At 45.9% G+C, this 14,011-nt stretch overlaps 2 protein-coding genes across 9 annotated transcripts in view; both read left to right on the top strand.

The window, feature by feature from the left end:
• AASS (aminoadipate-semialdehyde synthase) overlaps positions 1-14,011 on the top strand; it is a 512,915-nt gene that overhangs the window by 101,724 nt on the left and 397,180 nt on the right. The window lies entirely within an intron of this gene.
• The window catches only part of CADPS2 (calcium dependent secretion activator 2), a 333,579-nt gene continuing 321,596 nt past the window's right edge, over positions 2,029-14,011 (top strand). For all 8 annotated transcript variants that reach the window (XM_052790487.1, XM_052790486.1, XM_052790483.1 and 5 more), the window contains exon 1: positions 2,029-2,472. In XM_052790487.1, coding sequence (XP_052646447.1) covers positions 2,143-2,472 — 330 coding nt within the window. In that variant the 5' untranslated portion in view covers positions 2,029-2,142. The remainder of the gene's footprint in view (positions 2,473-14,011) is intronic.

Here is a 14,011-nt window from a genome sequence, read left to right as displayed (position 1 = left end):
TGGCCTTAATGCAGCAGTAGTTGTGAGATGACACTGCTGGACTGAGCCATTACATTTAAAAATGTTTGGGACCTGACTGTTTTGAAGTTTCAGAGAGTTCATATCCCAATTGGTGCTTTGCATGTCTTTGGTGGCAAGTTTTTTATAGTGTTACTTTATTTTTATTATTTGCCATTAGAATGAGAACAAGTTATTACAAAATGGCACCCACAAACCTGAGTGCACATTGTATAGCTCTTAGTGAAAAAGTAGTTTACAGTAACCAGTTCCATATTTTTTATGGAACTACCTCTTAATCTGCTGCAGGACTAGCACTACTTGCAATGATACACTGGGAACACAAGCACTGACCTGTGACTGGTGATGGTAGTACCCACGAGAACTGGCCTTAGCAATTCCTGCACTAAGGAAATGTGACCAGAGATGTTCAATAGGTTGACATTCATACTTTTCCCTGACTGCCTGTCTGCATTTCACAAATTTTGCCTACTGTTATCAGTTAGAGTTAAGGACATGAGCCAACCACGTAAATAATCCACCTATTTTTATATGACTGCTACACTTAGCACCCAAACTTTGAAGAAAGCCAGCATGTTTGTCAGCATGGGTCTCCCTCAGTACTCCACCTCATTCCCCTGGTAGAGATCTAGAGGCAGAAATCAGACTCCTAACGCTTAATACTGCTGTCTAGCCCATAGCTGCTGCCCACAGTAATTTTGGGAGTAATTTTGCCTTCTGAAAGCTGCTTCACTCAGGAGATGATAACTGCTGGCTTTAAAGATCCTTCCCTAAGTCTCCTACTGGAGGACGGGGCACTTCAAAATATTGGTAATGGACTAGAGCCTTTCATCACCCTAACACCAGCCCAGCCCATACAGTGAGAACTGGGCAGGCCTACTGAGTTTGAGTTTCCATTAAGGCTTTGAAAACTTGCCACTGCTAATGAGCAGGGGCCTAGAGCTGTGTGGGCAGAGCTTCAGCTGCCATTGTTTCAAAGGAGCAGAGAAGGACACTGCCTTCCTGTGAGACAGTCTGTCCCTCCAGCCTTCGTCCTCCTGACCCCTGATCCTTCCTCATTCCGTAGCTCCCACATCCTCCCTGGTACCAGCACCATCATGCGTGGGTGTGTCGGGAGCAAGAGGACTTGTTGATCTACACAAAATCTGATGTGCCTTCCCTCCCCAAGGCTAGCTTTCCACAGGGCCCTAATCAGACTCCAGAAATTTAGCTCTCACATGGTGAAGCAGCCTTTTTTATTTCATTTTAGAAAGTGACAGTGGTAGGCTTTCATGTTTCTCACAGCCTTAACTGTGAAGATAACCACTGTGAATATGAACCTGCCTGGATCCGCAGACAGCCTGGAACAACAATTTCAGAGAGCTGTGAACTACCGGCGGGCTCCCAACAGAAGTATCCTGCAAGAACAACGCGCTCTTCAGTATCAGCTCACTCCTCACCTCAGAAAGGCACGGTGTCGGTGGCTTCTTTTTCTTGGGGGCCATTTGAGACGCCTCTCATTTTCCCCCGTACTACATGGCAGAGACTGCCAGCGAGCCCGGGGTCGGCGGCCAGCCGGGCCGAGCCAAGTCGGGGGCGGGGGGGTGCACAGCCCACCGCTCTCCCCTCCCAGCACGGCGTCCCCCCCGTGTGTCTGAGCCGGCAACCGAGCGGCGGGCGCGTTTCGCACGCCGGCCCCGCTGCCCGGGACGCGGGGCAGGGCGCAGCCGGGCCAGCCGCCGCCAGGACCGGCAGGGGCCGAGCGGCGCAGCGCTGCTGAGCGGCGGCCGGAGGCTTTCCCGGCCAGCAGCGGCCCTTGTCGCTGGGAGCAGGGCAGCCGTCGCCGTCGCCGTCGCCGTCCCCGTCCCCGGCCACCTGCGGGCCGCGGCTCCCCGCCGGGCGGGCGGAGGTGCCAGCCCGGCCGCGGCCCCGCCTCCGGCGGGAGCCGCTCGGAGCAATTCCCACGGCAACCCAGGCTCGACCCCCTTCCCAAACCCCGCCTCCCCTCCCCGCCCCTCCGCTCCTGCCCGGCGGCCGCTGCCGGTCGGAAACAGTCTGTGTGTGTAAACTCGACGTGTCCGGGAAGGTGCGCGCCGCTCCCCGCCTCGCTCCGCGCCCGGCCGCGGGGCGCGCCCGCCGAGCGCGATGCTGGACCCTTCCTCCAGCGAGGAGGAGTCCGATGAGGTGCTGGAAGAGGAGCGGCGGGACGCGCTGGTGGCGGCGGGCGGCGGCTCGCCGCGCTCGCTGCCGCCGCCGGCCCGGGACCCGCGGGGCAGGGAGGCCGGCGCGGCGCGGGCGGCCAGCCCCAGCCCCAGCCCCTCGGTGCTGAGCGAGGGCCGGGAGGAGCAGGAGCGCCTGCAGCGAGAGGAGCGGGAGAAGCGGCTCCGGCTGCAGCTCTACGTGTTCGTCGCCAGGTGCATCGCGCACCCCTTCAACGCCAAGCAGCCCACGGACATGGCCCGCCGGCAGCAGAAGGTGAGCCCCCGCCTGCCCCCTGCCGCGCCCGCCCTGCCCCGCCGCCCGCCCTCGCCCCCCGCCGGGCCACCCCGTGCCCGCCCGCCAGCGCCGCGCCGCCGCCGCCGCCGCCGCCGCCGCGCTCCGGCCCGCAACAGGTTGAGGCGGGCGCTGGTCAGGCGCCCGGGCAGGGCGGGGGGAGCCGCCGCCGGCCCCCATCGGCGCCGCCAGCGCGGAGCGGCGTGCGAGCAGGACGTCGCGAAGCTGGGTTTCGGCGCGGCTTCTCCGGACCGGCCCCTGTGCCTAGAAGTCCCTCAGCCAAGAGGCGTAAAGTCCTGTCGAGTTTTTAGAGGGGCGCTGGAAGTGGCCGCGCCAAGGAGAGAGGGTCGCCGAGGGCGGGCGGAGGGCGGCAGGGCCGCTTCGCCGTGGAAGGGCCGAGTCTGCTCCTCGGCGCTGCCTGACGGATGGAGGTGCACCTCCCGGAGGTGCCTCCTGCAAGTCGTGTTCTGACCGTCTGTACCGACTCGAGCAAATTCGGGCATCATACAGAGGCGAACGAGAAGACTGTTTGGTTTCCTTAATTACGAAGTGCGGCCTCTCTGCACAGAGGAGCCATTAGCATACGTGTTTGTGATGAGAATGGCCTTCTAGTGAAGGTTGACCAAAATTATTCTCGGCGTCTCGTACATCAGAGACGAGCTCTTGAGAATCGGCAGGTATGCGGTGGGTATTTATGCTGTAACAGTGCTTGTTCTCTGTTACTTTTGAGCTGTTGAATAGGTAGAATACTTAAACTTTTGAAACAAGGTGCTGCGTTTCCAGATAACTGCTTAAAAGCTCAGTTCTTGGAAGTGTTTCGTCTAAAAAATCCGTGTATCTTTTTTTTACTTTCAGTTCTGTAAAACAAACAAACCCAAACCAAAACAGAAAAGAAACTCCCCAAAACCCCTTCCACATCACTTTCCAGAGGGATAGTGACAGGACACAAAAAAGAATTCAGTTCCACTTGGCTTTTTATGACCTTGGTGCTTCCATACCTCTAACGGTTTGTAAAGTCTGGTACTAAATGTTTTGGGGTGTCTGAATTATGCCTGCTATAGGTAATTTGTGCTTAGTGAATTCCCTGACAAGTTAACGTGGTGGTAATAATAAGATTATTTCTGGAAGAACGTTTTGGTTTTATTGTTAGGTACTTAAACTGCGAAGCCTGTGTAAAGACATCTTGTAAACAGGAAGCCAAAGAAAATCTGGTAAAATGAGAATTTTCACCACCCCACTGAGGACTCCCTACCCCAAAACAGGGTCATCATAGAAATGATATTTTGAAGGGACATCTGGACGTCATCTAAGTGTGACTTCCCGCTGGACAAAGCCCAAGCTGACCTGATGTAGTGTTGATACCAGTCTAGGTTCAAGCAGGAGGCTCAGAAGCCTCCAGAGCTGAGATCCCACAGCCCAACTGTGTGGCCTGCTCCTGTGCTGCATTGCCCTCCTCTTGATGAAATTTTCCTGATCAGCTTCCAAGGTACAACTCTTGGCCATCAACTGCAGAAGATACTGAACATTTAGCAGTTCTCGCTGATCTCAGTCACTACGTATAGGAACCGTGTTTTAAAAATAACTACAGTATTAATTATTTTTATTAATAAGATGTATGAAAAGAGATTACTGATGTGCAGCGAATACAGAAATACAACAGTTGTGGATTTAACGTATGAGCAATGAACTGGCTGATTGACAGAATTGACTTGATACCTAAAACTAAATGTTACTTTTGCTAATTACCGTTTTTAAGTGAACTCTGGCTTTTGGTTTAACTACTATATGTAGAAAGAGATTTTTGTCATGCGTAGGAATTTAGCTGCAGAACAAGGATGATTTGTCTTTTGCTGGTCAGGAACTAGCATTTTTAAATAAGATGTAGCACACAAAAAAAATTCTTTCTAGGAGTTGCACCTCTCTCTAATAGTAATGAAATGCACGTAAACATCCTTCATCTTACTTGACAATTTGATATGTCACCCAATGAATTACTGAATGTAGGGTAGCAGAACTAGTCCTGAGTTTTGAGAGCCCAGAAAACCTGCTTTGATAGTTCAGGATTGCTGAGAGCTGTACGAAGGAGCTCTCTTTTGTGCTCTAATTTTTGCTCTCTGTGCCGCACAGTGGCCCCATGTCAGCCTTAGGAGTGAGAGTACAACCACCTGTCTTACACTGTGTCCTGTAGTAAGGCGCTTTTGGATGTGATAGCTGGGCTCGTATTCCATAGGGTAAAAGTCTGTCTTATTTCCTGAATGAATTTTCCCACTGCCAAGATATGATACAGATGCAGACTGTCCCCCCCCCCCAATCTCTTGCTCTTTTGCTTCACGTCTGATTTCTGTTATGTGGCTGGCTGTCCATGGTGAGCTGGACTGAGATTGCTTACCTGTGTTACTTAACTGGAGCTAACTACTGCACGCTCTGTCCATCATCAGTGCCTAAGCGATCCAAGGTATGGTTTTGAACCAGAACCTATGATGCTATGTGGTTCCAGCTCCCAGCCCAGTCTGCCTGTCTCTGCTTGCGCGCTCTTCGTAATGCTTTTGCACCAGCAGTCGTTCTGATAACCTAAGAATAGTATCCTCCCTGCTTGAGAGCAGAAGTAATTTGTTCTTTCTGCCAGTTCATTTGGCATATTGCTGAGCAAATATTGCAGAATGCAGTTTGCTTCTTTTTTAATGTGGAACATATTATCCAGTAAGGGAATGAGATGGAATTCACATATCAAATATCCTCAATTGTATAGTAATATCAGTAAGGAAATGGTTTACAATATGGCTGGCTTCTCATGTTCTTGCTTCAATATCGGATTAAAATGTACTATATGGTATCTTGAAACCATCTTACTTAATGGACTGAGTTATACTAATTAACATGAAGAATTTTAAATGCAGGCAGTGTTTCACTCCTTTGTTGTCCTTTCTCATCCTTCTTTCTTCTCACTAAGTAAAATTAGCTCAGCTCTATTGTGATAGATAAGATTGATTAAAAAAAAAAAAAGAAATCAAACTTTAAGAAAAAAAAGAACTATCATAATTCACCATAGTCCATCAACTCTGCTAACTTGTTTTTAGAATCTTAGAATGGTTTGGGTTGGAAGGGACCTTAAAGATCATCTAGTTCCAACCCCCCTGCCACGGGCAGGGACACCTTCCACTAGACCAGGTTGCTCAAAGCCCCATCCAGCCTGACCTTGGACACTTCCAGGGATGGGGCATCCACAGCCTCTCTGGGCAACCTGTGCCAGTGCCTCACCACCCTCACAGTGAAGAATTTCTTCCTTACATCTAATCTAAATCTACCCTCTTTCTGTTTAAAGCCATTACCCCTTGTCCTATCACTGCATGCCCTTGTAAAAAGTCCCTCTCTGACGTTCTTGTAGGGCCCCTTTAGGTACTGGAAGGCTGCTGTAAGGTGTCCCCGGAGCCTTCTCTTCTCCAGGCTGAACAACCCCAACTCTCTCAGCCTGTCTTCATAGGAGAGGTGCTCCAGCCCTCTGATCATCTTCGTGGCCCTCCTCTGGACTCGCTCCAAGAGGTCCATGTCCTTCTTATGTTGGGGTCCCCAGAGCTGAACACAGTACTGCAGGTGGGGTCTCACCAGAGCAGAGTAGAGGGGGAGAATCACCTCCCTCGACCTGCTGGTCACGCTTCTTTTGATGCAGCCCAGGATACGGTTGGCTTTCTGGCTGCAAGTACACATTGCCAGGTCATGTTGAGCTTCTTGTCACCCAACACCCCCAAGTCCTTCTTCTCAGGGCTGCTCTCAAAACACTCATCGCCCAGCCTGTATTTGTGCTTGGGATTGCCCCGACCCATGTGCAGGACCTTGCACTTGGCCTTGTTGAACTTCACGAGGTTTGCACGGGCCCACCTCTCAAGCCTGTCAAGGTCCCTCTGGATGGCATCCCTTCCCTTCAGCATGTCGACCACACCACACAGCTTGGTGTCGTTGGCAAACTTGCTGAGAGTGTGCTCAATCCCACTGTCCACGTTGCCGACAAAGATGTTAAAACAGAGGTGAGGCTGACTGGCCTGTAGTTCCCTGGGTCTTCCTTTTTACCCTTTTTAAAAATGGGGGTTATGTTTCCCCTTTTCCAGTCAGTGGGAACTTCCCCAGACTGCCACGACTTCTCAAATATCAGGGATAGTGGCTTAGCCACTTCATCCGGTCATTCCCTCAGGACCTGCGGATGCATCTCATCAGGTCCCATGGACTTGTGCACCCTCAGGTTCCTTAAGTGGTCTCGAACCTGACCGTCTCCTACAGTGGGCAGTTCTTCATTCTCCCAGTCCCTGCCTTTGCCTTCTGCGACCGGGGTGCCAAATTCAATGTAATTTAGCCCCAACTTTGCTGAAACGCATACTTTTATGACCTGGTTGCATTTCTTTTTTTAATCTGTAGGATTATGTGGTAGAAATACTCTTTTTTAACTGTTCAGAGTTAGTAAGTGACCTACTATTACATCCTGTCTTACTTTGGTTACTGGTAGTTTTGTGGTGGAGAAGGAAGAATAAGCTAATATTGGAGATGTGGAACTGAAGCATGGCGTGATTTTTCAAGGTGTGGTAGAGTTAGTTCTGCAGAGTAGAAATTGTAACTAGATGAGTTTACTTCCTGAATACGATGGCCTGTTTTCCTTCCATTTCTTCTCTTCTGTCCACCTGCTCAATCATGAGTAGATCAAAAACATTGACCTCCAGTTAATTCTCAAAAGTAGGAGTGGTAATAATCAGTAATTTGTTTTCATCCGAACTCCATGAGTTTGTTCGTTTCTGTTTCTTGGACTTTACGTCTAAAGGAGAGGTTTGTAATGATACGTGTCCACTAAATAACTTTATCAGGAAAATGTCGGTTGCAGGGATAGACTTCATTCTCTGGATCACAGTTTAATTCTCAATGTCTTCATTTCTCCTGCCCCAAGCACCACTTTTCCTTGCTTTTGAGCTGGTGATGTGTATCTACTTATTTATTGGCTGAGCATGTTCTGGGAAAGAAAAATTGTCTCTTGGCTTCTGAGCTTCCTTCATAAGATGCTGCTTTCCCCACTGGTAAGGTAGCAAGGAGAGTACATCCAAAGCCATTGTTGCCAGAAACTCTAGACATATTTCAGAGGAAGAGCTGAGCTATAAAACTTGGCCATCTGGTCAAAATTCTGCTGAAGAGCTTTCTAGGAAGACATCTTCCGTTCCTTTACAAATTTCAATTTTTTTGTGAAGTGTTTCAGAAAGTAATTTTAAATCAAGTTTATTTGCCTCTGTTTTTCCCCATCACAAACACCTCGATAACACCTTGTCATGATGCTCTAAGCTGTGTCTTTTGTTTTCAGTCAAGTGAGTATAGAGTCTTTTGGTAAATCCTGTCAAAGCCCTTAAGATGGTGGCCTACACAGCTCTATACATGTTGAGGCAAGATTATTCGCAAATAGATCTTTTTGACCTAGTCAGAACTTGCTCTTTGGGGAAGAAGCTGTTCTTGCCTGCAGTAGGAAAATTGCTTGCGATGGGCAATTGAGTCAACGGTGGCTGAAGAAATACTGAAGGGTGGTGAGAGAAGCAGAGCCTTCTAGTTACCAACGCCACTTCAGAAATGACAATCCATCAGAGTTTTGTTTTAATCCTATATTCTTCTGCTGCCCCGCCAGCTCAGCATTGATCGGTGTGGCTTGGCCAAAAGCTAGGCAGTGTGCTGGGTAAATGAGGCTTTGGTAAACAGCTGTGTAATGACATGGACATGTAGGGACAGTCTGCAAACCTAGTTTACTATGCTGAAAAATTCATCAGTCTCTTCTTTTGCTTGCTTGTTTTGTTTTCCCTGCCTCTTTTACCCATACTTGCCTTTGAAATTTGATTATTTTTTAATTACTGTTATTTGAGGGGACAATTTAAAAAATTTTTTCTGAATGAGTGACCTCAGGTTGTTCGTTTCTTTCTGTCACCCACGTGGTTTGATGAGTGTGTTAACTCTGTTGGCAAATACCCCATTTAAAGTGCTTGAGGGAGTCTACTTAGTATTTTCTACAGGGGAGCTGGCAGGGAGTTTGAGGGATCAGTTTATCTCTGCAGGAACAGTACAGGGGAATTGGCTGGCTGGGCTGCCTTGCATTTCTTGCCCTTTGCAGGCAGTTGTTATTCTCACATTGTATTTTGTATATCTGAACCGTTGGTAGCTGGTGACAGAGAAGCAGGAATACCAGATCAGCTCATCTTGTCTTTATAACTTTCTCTGACATCATCTGAGAAACATATTCATTGCTATCATGGAAGAACAAAGCTGGTGAAAATACTCTTTTCCCCTCCAAACCGTACTCCTTTCCCTGTATCTGGAGAGGGGCGGTATATCAAAATACTCATTACCATGTACTGTCTTTAACTGTGGAGTACTGCCAGAGCAGAAAATACTTGTTGATTGCTGGTTGACTATTCATTGAATGATGTATTTCTATAAAAGCAGATTTACCATTTCCCCCCCCCCCCCCCACAACCTTCCTCCCCCCAAGCACACCTGTTGTCACCAGTTCATTTTTGGGGACACTACTAACCAATCACTTATCCATTTGCATGCTGCTTATTACACTTGTTTTTTCTCTTTCTGTCTTTGCACCATTTCTTTTTAATACTGGTGAATATCATCCTGAAGTTGCTTTCGGTATATATTGTTTTGCTTTTTTAATGTACCTCTGTATTTGTGTTTTTACTTTCCTGTTATCCTTGTTTCTTTTTTGTGTGTAGACGTCTCCTGCTTTGCTAGCTTAACACATCTCTGTCTCCTGCTGCTTCCCTTTTATTCGTATGCTTGCTACAACTGGAAAGCTAATAGCTCAGGGACAAAACTTGCTTCCCATTTATCAACCCAAGAGGTGTCCGTGGGGGAAGATGGGATGATGCGTTTTCTTCTAGGAAGGTGCTTGGCTCTCCTCTGCTGATTGAAGCGTGTGTGTTGGGGTGCTAGTCTTGGTGCCTTGACTCTGGTCCTATATTTAGTTGTACTGAGCTCCAGTTAGTGTATTGCTCTGAACTGAGTGCCAGCCTCTGAAGTTTTTAAACTTTTTAAGTCTCTTTTCCTGTAGTTTTTTGGCGCAGTGGCTGCAAAGATGCCTCCTATATTTCTTTCCAACTTACTCCTCTTGCTGCCTGCTGATGGCTGTGGCATGCACAGGTCTGGTACTCAAACTTCTCCTTGGTTTCTAGCTGTTGCCATTTGGGGGGGAGGCAGGGAGAGGAACAGCATCTGCTCCCCTTGCCTAGTGCCTATCCAATGCCTGCTTCTGCCTAGAAGTGCTGGCACCGAATTGAAAGCAGCCCAGCTCTTGTGCCTTGCAGCTGATTCCCCCAGGTTTCAGAATAGCAGCTGTGAAAAGGCAGTTTTCATTTTGTTGCTGTGTGGGGGAAACTCGGAGCAGCAGGAGAGGCAGAGTGTTTGCATGTGGGTACCGGGCTGAATTGGCTTAGGTTTGCGTTTTGAAGGTTATTTTCACAGCCATAAGCATTGAAGGCTTTTCATTTTTTGTTTAAAATTCTCTAGAAGTTGATGGTACTTGCCCCAAAAAATTTATTCCTGGTTCTTATTTATTTTGCAGCGAGGAGATAAAGCATATGCTTGTCTTCAAGCGTGATTACTTGTGTGCATAAGTTTAAGAATGTTCTTGAGTGTTTTTCCTGTCAGGAAGGGGAAAAAACATTAATTAACAGCACTGTGAAGAATGAACAGAGCTACAGTGAGTACTTTAACTACGTGACCTGGTGAAGAAAAATTAGAAGAAAAGGTGATTGTACAACAATTTTTCTCCAGCTCTGTTTCCATTTTTCTCTCATGCATTAATTATTCATTTATGTTAAATTGTCTTGGCTGTGGGGTTTTGGAAATAGAGGCCGGCAGCTTCTGTTTAATGAAAGTGCTGGAGGGGTACTCTGAGTGATAGTATAGACACACACAAAAAAAATTCTTAGGATAGTGCTTTGAGTAGACTTGTTTGGGCCACAGAAAAGGTCGTGGAATAAAGCACAAAGCTCAGATAGTGTATAAATGAGATCTCCAAAGAGATGATGTACATCTACAAAGATTAGGGGAGAAATGGAAATCAGTGATGGAGAGTTTCATGGACTGAGTTGAAGGTATTGAGAAAGTACGTGGAACTGAATTAATTTTGGAGTAGAGGAACTGTTCAGCAAGGACAATGACAAAGTTAAGAGGAATGAATTTGTAGCAGAGAAATCCACTGGTCGTGAGAGTTACACTTTTAAGTATGAAACAGAAATGAAGGAGGAGTATCTTGGGGAGTAAGAGTTTGCAAGAAAGATATTGGGCTAGGAAAAAGAGATAAGGATTAAGCTGGAAAAAAGTGAATAGTCTCAATATCCATGTCAGTGTAATACAGAATAGCAAGGGCAAAGAGTTGGTGAGAAACTTTGTGCTCAGAAGTTGGAGTCCATGGAAATCAGAGTGGTAGGATATATAGTGCATTGGGGAAAACAGTGTTTTCATGGTCTCAGATTTTTTTTCTGCAGAAGGTTGCAGTTGGTTTATGTGTTTAGGTTTTTCTGACAGTGAGTTAATGAGTTTTCTTTTAAAAAAAATAATAAAATCCACCTCCAGGCAGTCTACACCGAATATTTATCTTGCTGGCTTTTGCTGGGGAGCATCCCCAATTTGTGCCTATTGCTCATACATTCCTTTATTTCTAAATTATGTATTCTGAGGCCTTGTAGCAAGGTACTGGCGGCTGTTTCTCATTCAAAAGTGTTCTACGAATGTTTCGCCATTCCAACTGTTTAATACATCAAATATGCATTAGTGTTAAAATATTAATATTGACGAGTATTTTTATTTTTTTTTTATTTTGATCTCCTTATGGATGGAGCATAAGCAAAGAAAAGAAATAAAAATAAAGAAGAAGTGGTTGTTTGGTATAGATCTGATATTAAATCATCTTAGCAGTCGGTTCCCCTCTGACTCTCTCTTCCTTCCTACAGTGTCATTAAAAGGCAGAGGATTTTTCAGTCTCTTACCAGTGGGGATTGAAGAGCAACGAATAGCGGTATTATTTGGAGATGGAAGTTAACAAACTCCATTAGAAATTTTTTGTTTCTAGTAATCTTCAACTTGCAGAGTTGGAGTATTTGCCTGAACAGACACTTAGATTCAGCTTGTGGTGACTTAACACCAAATGCAGTATTGTTCTCGTAACCACATAGATGCTAAAAACGGTGGAGGTTCTGAGCATGCTAGTACGTGGTGATGAAGTAATTAGAAGCATTTTAGCTTAAATATTCTGTGATACAAATTCTACCAATCTCGTTTATGTGGTTTTCGGTTCTTTTCGACATGCTTTGGCTCCCAAATTCAATGACTTTAAAAACATCACTAGAGATTTTTAAGGCCAACTTTTAAAGTTGTCTTTCTCTGTCATCCAAGTTTTTAGGTACCCTTATTTAATGCTTCCAGGCCTTTTTCCGTGATAATAAATGTTAGAAAGTGACTAGCCGTGTTTTGTGTGTATAAGCCTTCTGTTTTATGACTTGGAATATAAAAAAAATAAACATCCTGTAAAGGTAATCTGAGAATTATGAGATCTGGCAGCCTGTGGATATATAGATATATTTTGCTCATGTGTTGCTGAAAAGGAAATAAATTAAGAATGTCATTCTTAACTGTGTAATCTAAAGGTGATCTGCAGATCAGCCACCCACTAGTATCAGAGTATGTGAGCATTTTTGTGGGCGGCACTCACTCGGACAGCCTGTCTGCAGGATGGTTAGTACCATACGGGACTGCTGTTACAGTGAGATGAAGATTCGTTTCTCCCCACCTCCCACAGGCTGGGGTGGGGAATTTTTAAGACCCTTTTACTTTCTAAATGGCAAGGAAGGACAGTGGTACACAGTGAACAGGGCTGGGTATTAGCGGTGGTCTTTGCTTGGCTCTTCCTCAAAGTTACATTGGAGCAACTGGGTTACAACAGTCTTTCAGCTACTTTAATACAGCTTGCTCTCTGTAGATGAAAAGCATCATGTAAGCATGAGAAGTATTATTTATTTAAAATGCCACAAAATTATTCAGATTTTCACTAAACCGCTAGCTGTTTTATGTGTTCTGGCTATTTAAACTCTAATAGATTATTAACACATTAATTTGCTAACTCCAGTTGTTAGAACTCAGTCTGGAATGGCCTTCAAGAGGTCACAGGCGTGATAAAATCAGTAAACTGGCTAAAGCCTCCGTACATGACCCTCTTGCTGTATTACAAGCTGTATCTGTTACAAGTGCACTTAATTATGCACAGCAGCACACAAGGGAAGGAGACGGTACAGGCTGGCAGAGTTCCTCCTGTATTATAAAAATCTATTCGTAAACCCGATTGCTGTATTTTGCTAATCCATGCCTGATGGTGTTGGACTGATGTGCAGTGGTCATGGCTACTGTCCAGTAGCTGCAGAAGTATGATGTGCTGAGATAATTGAGGCACTTGTAAAAAGTAAGACCATCCCCAAAGGTAACACACTTAATCAGTGACAACATCATTATCTGCATTACCATTTTAGCTCTGATCAGGAGTGTGCTTTAGAGTCACCCTCCTTGTCCCACTTGCAGAGTTCTGGTTTAGACTGCAAGAATATGTCTTGTGTGTGGGCAAAGGTAAACCAGAAGTTACGTTCTGGGAGCACATTCAGTCCATACAACGGGAGAGGGGTAAAGCCTCCTGAAATGCATTTAGGGTGGGTGTCAGGTCCTCCATGTGAACTGTTTCACTGTAGAGATGCACTTTTCTGGTGTCACACTGCTTGTCAGTGTAGACGTGACTTCAGAGAGAGTCAGAGAGATTTAAAATTAGAGCAACTAACGCAGAGTCAAGAAAGAGTGATGGAACCTAAATGAGATAAATAGCACAACAGGGCAGTCTCCTTTCTGAGCCAGTAAAGCAGGACAGAATATGCAATGCAAACATAAAAACAGCTGAAGTAACAGAGTCTTGCTATGTCTGAAGTTAATTAGGGGCAACAAGCTGCCCCTAATTACTAAAAGTGTGGGATCCCCAGCAAAGCTGCCTGGGATACTAATTAAAAGAACTGATTATAAGAAATAGAATGCATAATTAATGACTGAGAAATCATTTTCAAGAGTATCTTCAGACAGCAAATAAAGTGCCCTTGGAAAATATTGTGACACCCTGAGCCATCCACTGAATCTAATCCCGCAGATAGACCTGGACTGATTTGCAAGAGGTCACTGTGCTTATACTTTCTAGTGCTGAGGGAGGGATTAATGGGGGCAGAATGACAGGTAGAATAGGAATAGTATTTCCATTTTAATATCAAATGCTCTCTTCAATTATTTCTTTTTTATGTATGACTTCAATAGAACCTGCTTATGAAATATGCTGACATACTGTATTTTGTTTTAATAGCTGGCTTTGCAGTTGTCTGCTGCTCGTACAGTTGAGTGAGGTCTTTAATACTTGGAGAGGGCCTTTGGGTAACATCCTCTCTGTGTTGATTAGTAGCATGTGTATGTGTGGCAA

The sequence above is a fragment of the Harpia harpyja genome, chromosome 6, assembly GCF_026419915.1.
Source record: "Harpia harpyja isolate bHarHar1 chromosome 6, bHarHar1 primary haplotype, whole genome shotgun sequence".
NCBI classification, from domain to species: domain Eukaryota; kingdom Metazoa; phylum Chordata; class Aves; order Accipitriformes; family Accipitridae; genus Harpia; species Harpia harpyja.
Note: the sequence above shows the minus strand (reverse complement) of the source record. Positions and strands in the feature narration are given on the sequence as shown.